This window comes from Scyliorhinus canicula, chromosome 10, assembly GCF_902713615.1.
Source record: "Scyliorhinus canicula chromosome 10, sScyCan1.1, whole genome shotgun sequence".
Taxonomy (NCBI): Eukaryota; Metazoa; Chordata; class Chondrichthyes; order Carcharhiniformes; family Scyliorhinidae; genus Scyliorhinus; species Scyliorhinus canicula.
In genome coordinates, this window is record NC_052155.1 from 2,813,077 (window position 1) to 2,832,708 (window position 19,632).

The window sequence follows — 19,632 nt, forward strand, 5'->3', positions numbered from 1 at the left end:
GATATCAGTCAGTGTGGGACAGTGTGGGACAGTTTGAGGGGTCTCTGATATCAGTGAGTGTGGGACAGGGGGGGACAGTTTGACGGGTCTCTGATATCAGTGTGTGTGGGACAGTGGGGGACAGTTTGACGGGTCTCTGATATCAGTGAGTGTGGGACAGTGTGGGACAGTTTGATGGGTCTCTGATATCAGTGAGTGTGGGACAGTGGGGGACAGTTTGACGGGTCTCTGATATCAGTCAGTGTGGGACAGTTTGATGGGTCTATGATATCAGTGTGTGTGGGACAGTGTGGGACAGTTTGATGGGTCTATGATATCAGTGTGTGTGGGACAGTGTGGGACAGTTTGATGGGTCTATGATATCAGTGTGTGTGGGACAGTGTGGGACAGTTTGATGGGTCTCTGATATCAGTGAGTGTGGGACAGGGGGGGACAGTTTGATGGGTCTCTGATATCAGTGAGTGTGGGACAGTGTGGGACAGTTTGATGGGTCTCTGATATCAGTGAGTGTGGGACAGTGTGGGACAGTTTGACGGGTCTCTGATATCAGTGAGTGTGGGACAGTGGGGGACAGTTTGATGGGTCTCTGATATCAGTGAGTGTGGGACAGTGTGGGACAGTTTGATGGGTCTCTGATATCAGTGAGTGTGGGACAGTGGGGGACAGTTTGATGGGTCTCTGATATCAGTGAGTGTGGGACAGTTTGATGGGTCTCTGATATCAGTGAGTGTGGGACAGTGTGGGACAGTTTGATGGGTCTCTGATATCAGTGAGTGTGGGACAGTGTGGGACAGTTTGATGGGTCTCTGATATCAGTGAGTGTGGGACAGTGTGGGACAGTTTGATGGGTCTCTGATATCAGTGAGTGTGGGACAGTGTGGGACAGTTTGACGGGTCTCTGATATCAGTGTGTGTGGGACAGTGTGGGACAGTTTGATGGGTCTCTGATATCAGTCAGTGTGGGACAGTGTGGGACAGTTTGACGGGTCTCTGATATCAGTGAGTGTGGGACAGTAGGGGACAGTTTGACGGGTCTCTGATATCAGTGAGTGTGGGACAGTTTGATGGGTCTCTGATATCAGTGAGTGTGGGACAGTTTGATGGGTCTCTGATATCAGTGTGTGTGGGACAGTGTGGGACAGTTTGATGGGTCTCTGATATCAGTGAGTGTGGGACAGTGTGGGACAGTTTGATGGGTCTCTGATATCAGTGTGTGTGGGACAGTGTGGGACAGTTTGATGGGTCTCTGATATCAGTGTGTGTGGGACAGTGGGGGACAGTTTGATGGGTCTCTGATATCAGTCAGTGTGGGACAGTTTGACGGGTCTCTGATATCAGTGAGTGTGGGACAGTTTGATGGGTCTCTGATATCAGTGAGTGTGGGACAGTGGGGGACAGTTTGACGGGTCTCTGATATCAGTGAGTGTGGGACAGTGGGGGACAGTTTGATGGGTCTCTGATATCAGTGAGTGTGGGGCAGTGGGGGACAGTTTGACGGGTCTCTGATATCAGTGTATGTGGGACAGTGTGGGACAGTTTGATGGGTCTCTGATATCAGTGAGTGTGGGACAGTAGGGGACAGTTTGATGGGTCTCTGATATCAGTGAGTGTGGGACAGTGGGGGACAGTTTGATGGGTCTCTGATATCAGTGAGTGTGGGACAGTGGGGGACAGTTTGACGGGTCTCTGATATCAGTGAGTGTGGGACAGTGCCGGACAGTTTGATGGGTCTCTGATATCAGTCAGTATGGGACAGTTTGACGGGTCTCTGATATCAGTGAGTGTGGGATAGTTGACGCGTCTCTGATATCTGTGTATGTGGGACAGTTTGATGGGTCTCTGATGTCAAAGTGTGTTGGGCAGGGCTGGACAGGTGAAGAGATAGAGTTACGTGCTGATTTAAAAAGTCAGACAGGAAATGACCACTGTTTGATCTGGCCTGCCCTGTATTTTAGTGACTCTCCATATAATCCCGATTCATATCTTCCCATTCACCGGCAGCCGCATAATACAAATTCGGAGTAAGCTTCTTGATTCTGCTCCGCCCTCGATCAGTTCATCATCGCCTGGGTGAGGTGAAAGAATGGATAAAACACAATCTTTCCCAATAAAATGTGGGATGTCTCCCCGAAGGAATGAGAAGAGGAGGTTAGATTGGCCGGTACCTGTGTTATTTGGCGTCTGCTACATGATGTGATCTCTGCCCCAGACAGGAATGGATATATCTATTCTTTGAATGTGTATAGTGATCATGTGGAGGAGGATGGGAGATCTGCTTTTAAATTGTTTCCTAACGTGATTAAAATGGTTTGAAGGCAAGTCGACAGTCGCATCTTTGATGGAAAGGTTCTATGACCCAGACAGCGGAGTTATCACATTGGATGGATACAACATCAGGACCCTGGATCCACATTGGTTGCGCAGTCACGTTATTGGTTACATTAGCCAGGTTAGCACTTCCCCATTGCTCTCTGTCAACCTTTTCCATTATCCTCTGTTGCACGTTTTACTTGAGTGTATTACGCGTTTTATTGGAGTGTATTAACACGCCTCCGTTTAAAGGCCGTGTGCTTAACACTACTACAGCTCTGTGTATGTAATTATGCTCGGAGTCGCCAGGTGCCGTATTTAGACACCTCACAAGTATATCAAGGTCAGGTTCAAAGTAATAAATCTGTACACCGATTAGTAAGTTCAAACGATTGATATTTATTATAACAAATATAATAAATACACATGCATACGCTAAAGAGACTAAGTTACTTCTAAACTAAACGACTAAAATACTTATCTAAACAGGAACAGGCAAGGTCAGGGAGCAAGGCCTTCGTCCCGTTCTTGGTCTGCAACTCTCAGAGTGTTAAAGGTCGTCAGGGTCTAGCAAGTCTGGCTCACTTAGCGATCGTTGTGGTGAAACTTACAGTTCGATGGCTGGTGGCTCAACGGCTGGTTATGGAACTGGAGTCAGGATGCGATGTATCAGCAAAGCGATGAAGACAGCAGAGAGCCGGAGCCAAGACAACAGACCGGACCATGTGCGGGGTCTACTTTTATAGGTCCCCCCAAAGTCCGTGCCTCTTCGGGGCGGTCTCTACCTGCTGTATATCGATTGGGTCTTCTCCCAATCGATATTTTCCAAACCCCCCAATCTGAGGGTCGCTTCTCGATGGGTGGGGCGGTCTCTATGGTGCTTTGTGATGGATACTTCTGGTGCCGTTTCGTCTGGGCGTCTACTCAAAGTATCCATTCAAACCTAAATGTTTCTATTGTGTGGACCTGGATCTAGATCACCTCATTACTATGCAAATCGTTGTTGCCATTTACACCTTTAGCTGAGATTCTGCACCTGGCCATAAACTGGTTTCTGTACGTGCAGAATGCTAATTAGCCTTCTGCAAACTGCTTGTCCCTGCTAAGACTGTTTTCTCCCTGCAGCCTTAGCAGTTCTCCATTTTGTAGCCCAGTGTCCATCTTAGGTGGCTACACCTCCTCTCCTCTGAACCAACCTCTTTCCTCCCACAACGCTCCTCTAATCCCACTTTCCTCTTTCCCACCTCTCACCTTGAACCATTTCTTCAACCTTTGCGCTTTGCTCCCTGCTCTGCCCATCATCTTCTCCACCCCATCTCTTCCCTTGGTGATGTGTCACAGTTCATCATGGAGTCAGAGTTGTGCTATCTGTATCTCCTGTTGCTGTTAACAATCCTGTGGGGCTGTTCATGTCGCCCATGAGCCATGTCGTAAAATCATAACGCACAGAAAGGCCCTTCGGCCCATTGAGTCTGCATCTGTCAAAACAACCACCTAACTATTCTAATCCCATTTTCCAGCATTTGGCCCAGACCCCTTCTGCCTTGGGATCGCAGATGCACATTTCATAGAAATGTTACAGTGCAGAAGGAGGCCATTCGGCCCATCTTGTCCATGCCTGTTCCTATGCTGTAATTTTCTTTGTTCTCTTTATTTAAGATGCATCTGGACAGATATATGAACGGGTGGGGAACAGAGAGAAGTAGACCTTGGAAAATAGGCAACAGGCTTAGATAAAGGATCTGGATCGGCACAGGCTGGGAGGGCCGAAGGGCCTGTTCCTGTGCTGTAATTTTCTTTGTTCTCTTTGTTTGACACCCAGTGTCCTTTATAATCCCACCTTCCTGTACCTGGCCCATCGCCCTGAATCTTACAGCACTTCAGGTGCAGACCCAGGTACTTTATAAAAGAGGTTAGGGTCTGCCTCCACCACCAACTCGGGCAGTGAATTCCAGACTCCCACTACCCTCTGTGTAAAAAGGTTCTTCCTCATGACCCCTCCACACCTTCTGCCACTTATCTTGAATCTCTGTCCCCTGGTTCTAGAATTCTCCACCAGGGGAAACAATTTTATCCTGTCCACTCTTTCTCTTCCCCTCATCATTCTGTTCACCTCAATTAAGTCACTCCTCAGCCTTCTTTGTTCCAAGGAAAATAACCCCAACCTCTCCAATCTCTCCTCATTAAATACTTCTGAGATGTTATGAGGGTCTCGGCCTCCATCCCCCTTTCAGGCAGCGAGTTCCAGACTCCCACCACCCTCTGGGTGAAAAGATTTCCCCTCACATCCCCTCTAAACCTCCTGCCCCTTACCGTGAATCTCTGCCCCCTGGTTACTGACCCCTCCACCAAGGGGAAAAGGTTTCTTCCTGTCGACTCTATCTGTGCCCCTCATCATTTTATACAATCCTGTCCCCCCTCAGTCTCCTCTGCTCCGAGGAAAACAATCCCAGTCTATCCAATCTCTCTTCATAGCTAAAACTCTGCAGCCCAGGCAACATCCTGGTAAATCTCCTCTGCAAACTTTCCAGTGGCTGTCACATCCCTCATATAATGTGGATTACAGAACTGCACACAGTACTCTAGCTGTGGCCTAACCAGCGTTTTATACACTTCCAGCATAACCTCTCTGCTCGGTGCTTCCCGGGGTCCTGCCGTTTATCATGTGTTCCCTTGTTTTGTTTATCCTCCCAAGTGCATCACCTCACACTTACCCGGATTGAATTAATTTGCCACTGATCAGCCCGTCCACATCCTCCTGTAATCTAAGGCTATCCTCCTCACTATTTACCAACCCACCAATTTTGGTATCATTCGCAAACTATGTGTATGTCTATGGATTGTTCATATTCCCATGAGGTTGATTCACATGTCTGTGAATTGCAGGAACCAGTGCTTTTTGGCACCACCATCAAGGAGAATATTCAATTTGGAAAGCCAGATGCCTCGGATGAGGAGATTTACGAGGCAGCACGGCAGGCAAATGCAGACAGCTTCATCCAAACCTTTCCGAATGGATACATGACCATTGTGGGTATGTTTGGTGGCACATCTTCAGTTTGCTGTAGATAGTTTACTCACAGAAAAAACACACACAAATCATCTGACACGCACATTTTCACATACACAGGGACCACATCTCCACACACACACATGTCTCCACACACACGTCTCCACACACACAAATCTCCACACACACACCTCCATACCCACACGCACACATCTCCACACACGCACACACGTCTCCACACACAAACGTCTCCACACACACGTCTCCACACACACGTCGCCACACACACGTCTCCACACACACAAATCTCCACACCCACACCTCCACACCCACACGCACACATCTCCACACACACACGCACACACGTCTCCACACACACACGTCTCCACACACACACGTCTCCACACACACACGTCTCCACACACACACGTCTCCACACACACGTCTCCACACACACGTCTCCACACGCACAAATCTCCACACACACACCTCCACACACACACACATCTCCACACACACACACATCTCCACACACACGCACACATCTCCACACACACACACATCTCCACACACACACACACATCTCCACACACACGCACATATCTCCACACACACACACATCTCCACACACGCACACATCTCCACACACACGCACACACCTCCAAACACACACACGTCTCCACACGCACACATCTCCAAACACACACACAAATCATCTGACACGCACATTTTCACATACACAGGGAACACATCTCCACACACACACACGTCTCCACACACACACACACGTCTCCACACACGCGTCTCCACACACACAAATCTCCATACACACACCTCCACACCCATACGCACACATCTCCACACACACACACGCACACACGTCTCCACACACAAACGTCTCCACACACACGTCTCCACACACACAAATCTCCACACACACACCTCCACACCCACACGCACACATCTCCACACACACACACGTCTCCACACACACGTCTCCACACACACGTCTCCACACACACACGTCTCCACACACACACGTCTCCACACACGTCTCCACACACACGTCTCCACACGCACAAATCTCCACACACACACCTCCACACACACACACGTCTCCACACGCACACATCTCCACACACACACACACACACACATCTCCACACACATGCACACATCTCCACACACACACACACACACATCTCCACACACATGCACACATCTCCACACACACGCACATATCTCCACACACACACACATCTCCACACACGCACACATCTCCACACACACGCACACATCTCCACACACACACACACACCTCCAAACACACACACGTCTCCACACGCACACATCTCCAAACACACACACAAATCATCTGACACACACATTTTCACATACACGGGGAACACATCTCCACATACACACACGCCTCCACACACACACATCTCCACACACACACACATCTCCACACACACATCTCCACACACATACACACACACATCTCCACACACACACACCCATCTCCACACACACACACATGTCTCCACACCCACACACGTCTCCCCACACACATCTCCACACACACACACACCTCCACATGCAAACACACGTCTCCACACGCACACATCTCCACACACGCACACATCTCCACACACACATCTCCACACACACACACACACACATCTACACACACACATCTACACACACATCTCCACACATACATACATCTCCGCGCACAAACACATCTCCGCGCACAAACACATCTCCGCGCACACACATCTCCCCATACACACATCTCCCCATACACACACACATCTACACATGCACACACACATCTCCGCACACACACACACACATCTCCGCGCACACACACACACATCTCCATGCACACACACATACACATCTCCGCGCACACACACATCTTCACGCACATACACACACATCTCCATGCACACACACAGATCTCCGCACGCACACAGATCTCCGCACGCACACAGATCTCCGCACACACACACATCTCCGCGCGCACACACATCTCCATGCACACACACATACACATCTCCGCGCACACACACATCTTCACGCACATACACACACATCTCCATGCACACACACACACAGATCTCCGCATGCACACAGATCTCCGCACGCACACAGATCTCCGCACGCACACACATCTCCGCACACACACACATCTCCACACACACACACATCTGCACACACACACACACATCTCCACACACACACATCTTCGCGCACACACATCTACACACACACACACACACACATGCAAACCCACACTGTTAAGAACCCTGTTGATGTTAAATGTGAGCGTTTTCCAAAACCCAGAAGGTTAACCTGGAACACCAGTTCTTAGTGGAGAATATTTTCACTTTAGTATAATGTGAGTAAAGATATGCAAACCAGGGCGAAATAGATCAATTAATAAAGAATATTTATTAACTTAAAAGAGAAGTACATAACAAAACTGACTAGAATGCACTACAACACAACACTTAACTTCAGCGGTGGCTATACACACACAGTATTGCGTGAAGCTATCCATTTGTTTCAACTACCTATGTACCTACATGTAACTACATTACCAGTGCAGTAGATAACGGGGAGCCGATGGATGTGGTATATCTGGATTTCCAGAAAGCCTTTGGCAAGGTGCCACACAAAAGGTTGCTGCATAAGATAAAGATGCATGGCATTAAGGGTAAAGTAGTAGCATGGATAGAGGATTGGTTAATTAATAGAAAGCAAAGAGTGGGGATTAATGGGTGTTTCTCTGGTTGGCAATCAGTAGCTAGTGGTGTCCCTCAGGGATCCGTGTTGGGCCCACAATTGTTCACAATTTACATAGATGATTTGGAGTTGGGGACCAAGGGCAATGTGTCCAAGTTTGCAGATGACACTAAGATGAGTGGTAAAGCGAAAAGTGCAGAGGATATTGGAAGTCTGCAGAGGGATTTGGATAGGTTAAGTGAATGGGCTAGGGTCTGGCAGATGGAATACAATGTTGACAAATGTGAGGTTATCCATTTTGGTAGGAATAACAGCAAACGGGATTATTATTTAAATGATAAAATATTAAAGCATGCTGCTGTGCAGAGAGACCTGGGTGTGCTGGTGCATGAGTCACAGAAAGTTGGTTACAGGTGCAACAGGTGATTAAGAAGGCAAATGGAGTTTTGTCCTTCATTGCTAGAGGGATGGAGTTTAAGACTAGGGAAGTTATGCTGCAATTGTATACGGTGTTAGTGAGGCCACACCTGGAGTATTGTGTTCAGTTTTGGTCTCCTTACCTGAGAAAGGACGTACTGGCGCTGGAGGGTGTGCAGAGGAGATTCACTAGGTTAATCCCAGAGCTGAAGGGGTTGGATTACGAGGAGAGGTTGAGTAGACTGGGACTGTACTCATTGGAATTTAGAAGGATGAGGGGGGATCTTATAGAAACATATAAAATTATGAAGGGAATAGATAGGATAGATGCGGGCAGGTTGTTTCCACTGGCAGGTGAATGCAGAACTAGGGGGACATAGCCTCAAAATAAGGGGAAGTAGATTTAGGACCGAGTTTAGGAGGAACGTCTTCACCCAAAGGGTTGTGAATCTATGGAATTCCCTGCTCAGTGAAGCAGTAGAGGCTCCTTCATTACATGTTTTTAAGATAAAGATAGATAGTTTTTTGAAGAATAAAGGGATTAAGGGTTATGGTGTTCGGGCCGGAAAGTGGAGCTGAGTCCACAAAAGATCAGCCATGATCTCATTGAATGGCGGAGCAGGCTCGAGGGGCCAGATGGCCGACTCCTGCTCCTAGTTCTTATATTCTTATGTTTCCTGAACTCTGGGACACCCCTTTTTACCAAACAACATCCAATATTATAGTACTGTATCAGCTAAAACCAGCAGATAATTACCCAGAGGGTGGTGGGAGTCTGGAACTTGCTGCCCGAAAGGGGGTGGAGGCAGTGAAGTATTTAGATATGCACTTGCGATCCCAGGGCCAAGTTCTGGGAAATGGGCTTAGAATGGTTAGGTGGTAGTTCGTGACTGGCACACATTCGATGGGCCGTAGGGTATTTTCTGAGCTGTAGACCTCTCTGACTGTGGGCGCGATTTATCGGCTTCACCCCGGCCAACTTGATGTTGGGACGAGGCCGTTGAATCTCGCGGGAGGCCTCTGGTGAGATTTGTGACATTTGAAACACCTCGCAAGATTTGACAGAGTCTCGTGAGACGTCACAATCTGGATCTCGCCCTCACTGTGCTTGATCCAGATCAGCAGCCGCCAAGAAACACCCCGCCAAATGCACCCAAAACCGGACATAGATTTGTTCCGGTTAAATCGTGCCCTATGTCTCTCTTTTCAGTTATAGACGTCAAATCAAACACACAGGAAACACTACTCAAATCATCAAAATTGACAATTCAATAGTAATGTATGGGAAAATTAAGCCTTCAAGGGATGGGGAATTACAGAATCATCACTATATTAAGGAGTTGGTAAATGTGTTTATTAATGGCCTAATTTGCTGGCTAGGTGAACGGGGCGTGACTCTCTCTGGGGGACAGAAGCAGCGTATCGCCATCGCCCGTGCCCTGATTAAAAATCCCTGCATCCTGATCCTGGATGAGGCTACAAGTGCGCTGGATGCAGAATCGGAGAGAGTTGTACAGGATGCACTAGACCAAATCCAGAAAGGACGGACGGTGCTGGTCATTGCACACAGGCTCAGTACAATCAGGGCAGCTGATGTCATCTGTGTCCTCGCTAATGGCCACGTAAAGGAGGTCAGTAACATTTGCCATGCATGATTAAAATGTAGATCCCACTCAATCCACAATGAGCAGCATGTTAGCACGGGAACTGGAATGACAGATTTTTAATCAGGAAAGAAATCCATAACTCGTAAGGCAGGAAAGCGGAGTTGAGGATTATCATATCAGAACAGTCGTAATCTTGTTGAATGGCAGAGCAGACTCGATGGACCGAATGGCTGACTTCTGCTTCTATGGTCTTACAGTAGATTGGTAGCATTAAGGAATTGAGGTATATTGAGATCAGGTGGGTAAAAAGAATATGATGAGCAAGTGGGGAGGTGGAAATGAGTGATATAGGGAACAAGTGGGTAGCTGGGATTCAGGGATAAGAACATAAGAACATAAGAACTAGGAGCAGGAGTCGGCCATCTGGCCCCTCGAGCCTGCTCCGTCATTCAATGAGATCATGGCTGATCTTTTGTGGACTCAGCTCCACTTTCCGGCCCGAATAATCCCTTTATTCTTCACTTTTCGCTTTACCACTCATCTTAGTGTCATCTGGTACCCTGGTGCTGTGAAGCCACAGTGCTAACCACTGTGCTACCGTGCTGCCCGATGAGCAGGTGGAGGGGTGGATTGAGAAATTTGTGGAGATGGTGGAGGTGGGGATTGAAGGATATGGGGAGAAGGTGCAGAGGGGCATTGAGGGATATGAGGAGAAGGTGGAGGAAGGATTGAAGGATATAGGGCGAAGATGGAGGAGGGATTGAGGGATATGGGGAGGTGGAGGAGGGATTGAGGAATATGGGGAGAAGGTGGAGGAGGGATTGAGGGAATAGAGAGGACGTGGAGGGGGATTGAGGGATAAGGGGAGAAGGTGGAGTGGGGATTGAGGGAATAGAGAGGTGGAGGAGGGATTGAGGGATATGGGAGAAGGTGGAGGAGGGATTGAGGGAATATAGAGGACATGGAGGGGGATTGAGGGATATGGGGAGAAGGTGGAGGGGGGATTGAGGGAATAGAGAGGTGGAAGAGGGATTGAGGGATATGGGGAGAAGGTGGAAGGGGGATTGAGGGATTTGTGGATAAAGTGGAGGGGAATTGAGGGATATGGGGAGAAGGTGAAGGAGGGATTGAGGGATTTGTGGATAAGGTGGAGGGGGATTGAGGGATATGGGGAGAGGGTGGAGGGGGATTGAGGGATATGGGGAGAAGGTGGAAGGGGATTGACGGATATGGGGAGAAGGTGGACGGGGATTGAGGGATATGGGGAGAAGGTGGAGGGGGATTGACGGATATGGGGAGAAGGTGGAGGGGGATTGACGGATATGGGGAGAAGGTGGAGGGGGATTGAGGGATATGGGGGGAAGGTGGAGGAGGATTGAGGGATATGGGGAGAAGGTGGAGGGGGATTGACGGATATGGGGAGAAGGTGGAGGGGGATTGACGGATATGGGGAGAAGGTGGAAGGGGATTGACGGATATGGGGAGAAGGTGGAGGGGGATTGAGGGATATGGGGAGAAGGTGGAGGGGGATTGAGGGATATGGGGAGAAGGTGGAGGGGGATTGAGGGATATGAGGAGGAGGTGGAGGAGGGATTGAGGGATATGGGGAGAAGGTGGAGGGGGATTGACGGATATGGGGAGAAGGTGGAGGGGGATTGAGGGATATGGGAGAAGGTGGAGGGGGATTGAGGGATATGGGGAGAAGGTGGAGGGGGATTGAGGGATATGGGGAGAAGGTGGAGGAGGATTGAGGGATATGGGGAGAAGGTGGAGGGGGGATTGACGGATATGGGGAGAAGGTGGAGGGGGATTGACGGATATGGGGAGAAGGTGGAGGGGGATTGAGGGATATGGGGAGAAGGTGGAGAGGGATTGACGGATATGGGGAGAAGGTGGAGGGGGATTGAGGGATATGGGGAGAAGGTGGAGAAGGGATTGAGGGATATGGGGAGAAGGTGGAGGGGGATTGAGGGATATGGGGAGAAGGTGGAGGGGGATTGAGGGATATGGGGAGAAGGTGGAGGGGGATTGAGGGATATGGGGAGAAGGTGGAGGGGGATTGAGGGATATGGGGAGAAGGTGGAGGGGGATTGAGGGATATGGGGAGAAGGTGGAGGGGGATTGACGGATATGGGGAGAAGGTGGAGGGGGATTGAGGGATATGGGGAGAAGGTGGAGGGGGATTGAGGGATATGGGGAGAAGGTGGAGGGGGATTGACGGATATGGGGAGAAGGTGGAGGGGGGATTGAGGGATATGGGGAGAAGGTGGGTGAATCTGGAATTTTGATGTCATAGACGAATGTTTGTTCCTCAACCATTGTCACTAAAACAGAGCTTTGAAGAGGCAGAACGAGTCAAATCATTTCTCTCTCCACAGATGCTGGCAGACCTGCTGAGGTTTACCAGCATTTTCTGTTTTATTTCAAAATACCTGGGTCGCTCAGCAGATTTGTTTTCATCAGAATAGAGAGGAATAAAGGATGATCTGAAGGAAAATGGAATATATGAGCAGGAGTAGGCCATCGGTCCCTTAAATCTGCTCCACCATTCACCTAGGCTGCAACTGATGTACCTGAGAGCCATTTTCCCACACTGATCTTCTTATCCCTTAATGTTCTTAATATCTAGTGATCATTCAATCTCCGTCTTAAACAAGCTCAATGAATGAGCATTCCAAAGATTCACAATCCTCTGGATGGAGAAATTCCTCCTCATCTCAGTCCTAAATGGCCCATCCCTTATTCTGAGACTGTGTCCCCTAGTTCCAGACTCACCAGCCAGGCGAAACATCTTTGTTGCATCTACCCTGTTGAGCCTATAAGAATCTTTATAGTCACCTCATGAGGGCGAGGATGAGCCGATTCTTTGAAGGAGTAGAAGATGTGGTGAACGGGGGGTGGGGCCGCTAATCACGTTCATATGTTTTGGTCCTGTCCAAAGCTAGAGGATTACTGCAAGGAGGTTTTTAGGGTCATTTGTAAAGTGGTGCACGTGAAACTGGACCCGGGCCCCCGGGAGGCCATATTCGGGGTGTCGGACCAGCCGGGGTTGGAAACGGGTGCGGAGGCAGATATCGTAGCCTTCGCCTCATTGATCGCCCGAAGGTGGATCCTGATGGGTCGGAGAGCAGCCTCTCCACCCTGTGCCCTGGCGTGGCGGGGGGACATGTTGGAAATCTTGACTCTTGAGAAGGTTACGTTTGAACTGAGGGGAAGGACAGAGGGGTTCTACAAGTCATGGGCATTATTCATGATGCACTTTGAAGAACTGAATAACATCGAACATTAGTTGGGGCGGGTGGGGTGGGAGGGTTGGGGGAAGGGGGGGCGGTGTGTGTAAATGGCGACTATGGGGGATCCCTAATTCCGTTTTGTCATTGGTCTGAACATGCGGGCTAATGTTTGGGGTTTGGTGGGAGAATGGGATCGTTGTTGTTGATAATGGGATTAGCAGGGCTGCACGGTGGCGCAGTGGTTAGCACAGCTGCCTCATGGCGCTGAGGTCCCAGGTTCGATCCCGGCTCTGGGTCACTGTCCGTGTGGAGTTTGCACATTCCCCCCGTGTCTGCGTGGGTTTCGCCCCCACAACCCAAAGATGTGCAGGGTAGGTGGATTGGTCACACTAAATTGCCCCTTAATTGGAAAAAAATAATTGGGTACTCTAAAATTAAAAAAGATAATGGGATTGGCATATCTGTTGCTGATTATTGTTTATTATTGTTGGGTGTAAATTTGGGAGAAAATGTGAAAAAGGAGAATAAAAATATTTATTAAAAAAAAAAGAAACTCTGTCTCTCTCACGAGGGATTCCCGGCTTCACCAAACGAAGAGCTCTCTCCGTGGATTCCCCCTAAAAGCCGGCCCCACTTGGATGGCTTTGAGGGGGGACCTGATTGAGGTCTACAAAATTATGAGAGGTATGGACAGGGTGGATAGCAACAAGCTTTTCCCAAGAGTGGGGGTGTCAATTACAAGGGGTCACGATTTCAAAGTGAGAGGGGGAAAGTTTAAGGGAGATGTGCGTGGAAATTTTTTTACGCAGAGGGTGGTGGGTGCCTGGAACGCTTTGCCAGCGGAGGTGGTAGAGGCGGGCACGATAGCATCATTTAAGAAGCATCTAGACAGGTATATGAACGGGCGGGGAACAGAGGGAAGTAGATCCTTGGAAAATAGGCAACAGGTTTAGATACAGGATCTGGATCGGCGCAGGCTGGGAGGGCCGAAGGGCCTGTTCCTGTGCTGTAATTTTCTTTGTTCTTTGTTCTTGTTCTCACAGGGTTTCAATCTTGCCTCCTGATTTTCCTCCACTCTGGATTCCCACGTCTGCACTTCAGCCTCTACTCCCTGACGTAATTTCAGCTCTTTGTCGGACAGCTAGCTTCACTGAGCTGGCACTGTCCCTGTGTTTATCTGAACTCCTGTTTCCTGGTTGTAGAAGACCATAAGAAATAGGAGCAGAATTAGGCCATTCGGCCCATCGAGTCAGCTCCGCCATTCAATCATGGCTGATATTTTCTCATCCCCATTCTCCTGCCTTCTTCCCATAACCCCTGATCCCCTTATTAATCAAGAACCTATCTATCTCTGTCTTAAAGACACCAAGTGATTTGGCCTCCACAGCCTTCTGCGGCAAAGAGTTCCACAGATTCACCATCCCTCTGGCTGAAGAAATTCCTCCTCATCTCTGCTTTAGTCTGAGTTTTAGTCTTATAGTCTGAGATGGTGTCCTCTGGTTCTAGTTTTTCCTACAAGTGGAAACATCGTCTCCACGTCCACTCTATCCAGGCCTCGCAGTATCCTGTAAGTTTCGATAAGATCCCCCCTCATCCTTCTAAACTCCAACGAGTACAGACCCAGAGTCCTCTAGCGTTCCTCATACGACAAGCTCTTCATTCTTGTGAACCTCCTCTGGACCCTTTCCAAGGCCAGCACATCCTTCCTTAGATATGGGGTCCAAAACTGCTCCCAATACTGCAAATGGGGTCTGACCAGATCCTTATACAGCCTCAGAAGTACATCCCTGCTCTTGTATTCTATCCCTCTCAACATGAATGCGAACATTGCATTTGCCTTCCTAACTGCTGACTGAACCTGGACGTTAACCTTAAGAGAATTGTTAACAAGGACTCACAAGCCCCTTTGTGCTTCTGATTTCCTAAGCATCTTCCCATTTAGAAAATAGCCCATTTCTCCTTCCAAAGTGCATAACCTCACACGTTTCCACATTGCATTCCATCTGCCACTTCTTTTCCCACTCTCCTAGCCTGTCCAAGTCCTTCTGCAGCCCCCCTGCTTCCTCAATACTACCTGTACGATCCAACTGTATGTGTCTCCCAGGGCTTTTTATTATTTTTGTAACCTCTACCTTCATCTGTTGTCACATTCTTAAGTTTGTACACTCTACTCCTTCCTACCATACTCTCATGATTATTTTCCTTATTGCTACATTGTTCGCCGAACTATTCCCTCTTTCTAATTTGTTAAATCTTCTTTCACTGCCCTAGTTATGCAGCTCACCAGAACGCAGGTTCCAGCGTGGTTCAGGTGACATGGATATAAGATTAATGATAATTAATTAAAATGGACATGGAGATAAGATTAAACGTGGGAGATGTAGGATAGAGAGGGGGAGACTGTATCTCACAGGGTTGCGAGACTGTGGAATTTACTCGGAGTCAGTGATTGAAGCAGAGACCATGTCAACATTTAACAGCAGGTGGGATGGGGGAGGTTAGGGATAGGAGGTTAATGGGCTTTGGAACCAGGTAAGGTATGTGGGGTTCAGGCACTTAAAATTGAGATATTGCTCAACTGGAGGAGCAACACTAACGAGGTTTGCTTCTGCATTCATAATTTAGATGTTATTCTAAACCCTGATTGTGGGAATTTGCTGTTTTCAAAATGGCTGCTGGATTTGCCTGTTCGAGAGCTGTGACTGTAAATTCCTTGTTTGTATGTCAGATGCTCTGGGCCTTTGGTGAGAGGCCTTTTGCTGCAATGTCAAATGGAGCTTTTCCCTTGTACCTTTATGATGAGCAGCTCTCATTGCCCACAGGTGGGGACCCATGCTGAACTGCTGAAAAGAGGAGGACTGTACGCAGAACTGGTTCGCAGACAAACTAGCGAGGAGTTCATCGTGTGAGAGGACAGCAGAGTACGCCATGGAGAGCAAGCAGACTGCATTCCAGGCATTTAGCCACCTCATAACGCCTCCATTCCAAACATAAGACGGAAAGATTCAACTGAGAAGAGAAGAAACTTTGGATCCAAAGATTTATACACCACCCATGGTAGCTCTGACAGCAAAGCACTGAGATTTAATTATGGCGGAATAGGTGTGGAGAGAGAGAGAGATTCCCTTACACTACCCATTGGAACTGTGAAAGTCACACAATTCCAGATCCTTTACCTATGCAATGGGAGTGTTCCTGAAGAGAGCTTGAGGCACAGTGTAACACTGGGGTACAGTACTGGTGGGGACAGGTCTGTCACTATAACACTGGGGTACAGTACTGGTGGGGACGGGTCTGTCACTGTATAACACTGGGGTACAGTACTGGTGGGGACGGGTCTGTCACTGTATAACACTGGGGTACAGTACTGGTGGGGACGGGTCTGTCACTGTATAACACTGGGGTACAGTACTGGTGGGGATGGGTCTGTCACTGTATAACACTGGGATACAGTACTGGTGGGGATGGGTCTGTCACTGTATAACACTGGGGTACAGTACTGGTGGGGATGGGTCTGTCACTGTATAACACTGGGGTACAATCCTGGTGGGGATGGGTCTGTCACTGTATAACACTGGGGTACAGTACTGGTGGGGACGGGTCTGTCACTGTATAACACTGGGGTACAGTACTGGTGGGTACAGGACTGTCACTGTATAACACTGGGGTACAATCCTGGTGGGGACGGGTCTGTCACTGTATAACACTGGGGTACAGTACTGGCGGGGACGAGTCTGTTACTGTATAACACTGGGGTACAGTACTGGTGGGGACGGGTCTGTTACTGTATAACACTGGGGTACAGTACTGGTGGGGACGGGTCTGTCAGTGTATAACACTGGGGTACAGTACTGGTGGGGACGGGTCTGTCACTGTATAGCACTGGGGTACAGTACTGGTGGGGATGGGTCTGTCACTGTATAACACTGGGTACAGTACTGGTGGGGACGGGTCTGTCAGTGTATAACACTGGGGTACAGTACTGGTGGGGACGGGTCGGTCACTGTATAACACTGGGGTACAGTACTAGTGGGGAAGGGTCTGTTACTGTATAACACTGGGGTGCAGTCCTGGTGGGGATGGGTCTGTCACTGTATAACACTGGGATACAGTACTGGTGGGGACAGGTCTGTCAGTGTATAACACTGGGGTACAGTACTGGTGGGGACGGGTCTGTCACTGTATAACACTGGGGTACAGTACTAGTGGGGAAGGGTCTGTTACTGTATAACACTGGGGTACAGTCCTGGTGGGGATGGGTCTGTCACTGTATAACACTGGGATACAGTACTGGTGGGGACAGGTCTGTCACTATAACACTGGGTTACAGTACTGGTGGGGATGGGTCTGTCACTGTATAACACCAGGGTACAGTACTGGTGGGAACGGGTCTGTCACTGTGTAACACTGGGGTACAGTACTGGTGGGGACTGATCTGTCACTGTATAACACTGGGGTACAGTACTGGTGGGGACTGATCTGTCACTGTATAACACTGGGTTACAGTACTGGTGGGGACGGGTCCGTCACTGTATAACACTGGGGTACAGTACTGGTGGGGTCGGGTCTGTCACTGTGTAACACTGGGGTACAGTACTGGTGGGGTCGGGTCTGTCACTGTGTAACACTGGGTTACAGTCCTGGTGGGGACGGGTCTGTCACTGTATAACACTGGGGTACAGTCCTGGTGGGGACTGATCTGTCACTGTATAACACTGGGGTACAGTAGTGGTGGGGACTGATCTGTCACTGTATAACACTGGGGTACAGTACTGGTGGGGACGGGTCTGTCACTGTGTAACACTGGGGTACAGTACTGGTGGGGATGGGTCTGTCACTGTATAACACTGGGGTACAGTACTGGTGGGGACGGGTCTGTCACTGTATAACACTGGGGTACAGTACTGGTGGGGACGGGTCTGTCACTGTATAACACTGGGGTACAGTACTGGTGGGGATGGGTCTGTCACTGTATAACACTGGGGTACAGTACTGGTGGGGACGGTTTGTCACTGTATAACACTGGGGTACAGTACTGGTGGGGACGGGTCTGTCACTGTATAACACTGGGGTACAGTACTGGTGGGGACGGGTCTGTCACTGTATAACACTGGGGTACAGTACTGGTGGGGACGGGTCTGTCACTGTATAACACTGGGGTACAGTCCTGGTGGGGACTGATTTGTCACTGTATAACACTGGTTACAGTACTGGTGGGGATGGGTCTGTCACTGTATAACACTGGGGTACAGTACTGGTGGGGACGGGTCTGTCACTGTATAACACTGGGGTACAGTACTGGTGGGGACAGGACTGTCACTGTATAACACTGGGTACAGTACTGGTGGGGACGGGTCTGTCACTGTATAACACTGGGGTACAGTCCTGGTGGGGACGGGTCTGTCACTGTATAACACCGGGGTACAGTACTGGTGGGGACGGGTCTGTCACTGTATAACACTGGGGTACAGTACTAGTGGGGAAGGGTCTGTTACTGTATAACACTGGGTACAGTACTGGTGGGGACGGGTCTGTCAGTGTATAACACTGGGGTACAGTACTAGTGGGGAAGGGTCTGTTACTGTATAACACTGGGGTACAGTACTGGTGGGGACGGGTCTGTCACTGTATAACACTGGGGTACAGTACTGGTGGGGACTGAACTGTCTCTGTGTAACCCTCAGCTAAATGGCTGCAGAGCTGGCCATGGCCTTCCACTTACAATGTCTTATCTGCATGCTAAGCAGTTGTTGAATTGTCTGAGGCCTGTTCTTTCAATGTTCAACTTCTCTTTGTAAATTATCCTTTAATCGTCAGAGCCATTGTTGTATTTTTGTGATTATATTGGAGTACAGAATCAAACATGTGGATGTGTAAACATCCTGTCACTCATACATACATGTTATGGAGGAACTGCACTGTTTTTTTAATCCAGAGGACAAGTATTTCAGTTATAGAGTCATAGATGTCTACAGCATGGAAACAGGCCATTCGGCCCAGCTTGTCCATGCTGCCCAGTTTCTATCACTAAGCTAGTCCCACTTGCCTGCATTTGGTGCATATCCCTCTATACCCACCCTGCCCATGTAACTGTCTAACTGCTTTTTAAAGGACAAAATTGTACCCGTCTCTACCACTGCCTCTGGCTGCTCGTTCCAGACCCTCACCATCCTCTGTGTGAAGAAATTTCCCCTCTGGTCTCTTTTGTATCTCTCCCCTCTCACCTTTAACCCATGCCCTCTAGTTTTAGACTCCCCTACATTTGGGAAAATATGTTGACTATCTACCTTATCTCTGCCATTCA

The 19,632-nt window shown here is 49.0% G+C and overlaps 1 protein-coding gene across 1 annotated transcript in view; it reads left to right on the plus strand.

The window, feature by feature from the left end:
* The window catches only part of LOC119972896 (mitochondrial potassium channel ATP-binding subunit-like), a 91,023-nt gene extending 74,358 nt beyond the window's left edge, over positions 1-16,665 (plus strand). The window contains exons 12-15 of the mRNA XM_038810441.1: positions 2,316-2,449; positions 5,197-5,344; positions 9,869-10,119; positions 16,151-16,665. Coding sequence (XP_038666369.1) covers positions 2,316-2,449; positions 5,197-5,344; positions 9,869-10,119; positions 16,151-16,237 — 620 coding nt within the window. The 3' untranslated portion in view covers positions 16,238-16,665. The remainder of the gene's footprint in view (positions 1-2,315; positions 2,450-5,196; positions 5,345-9,868; positions 10,120-16,150) is intronic.
* The last annotated feature ends 2,967 nt before the right edge of the window (positions 16,666-19,632 follow it).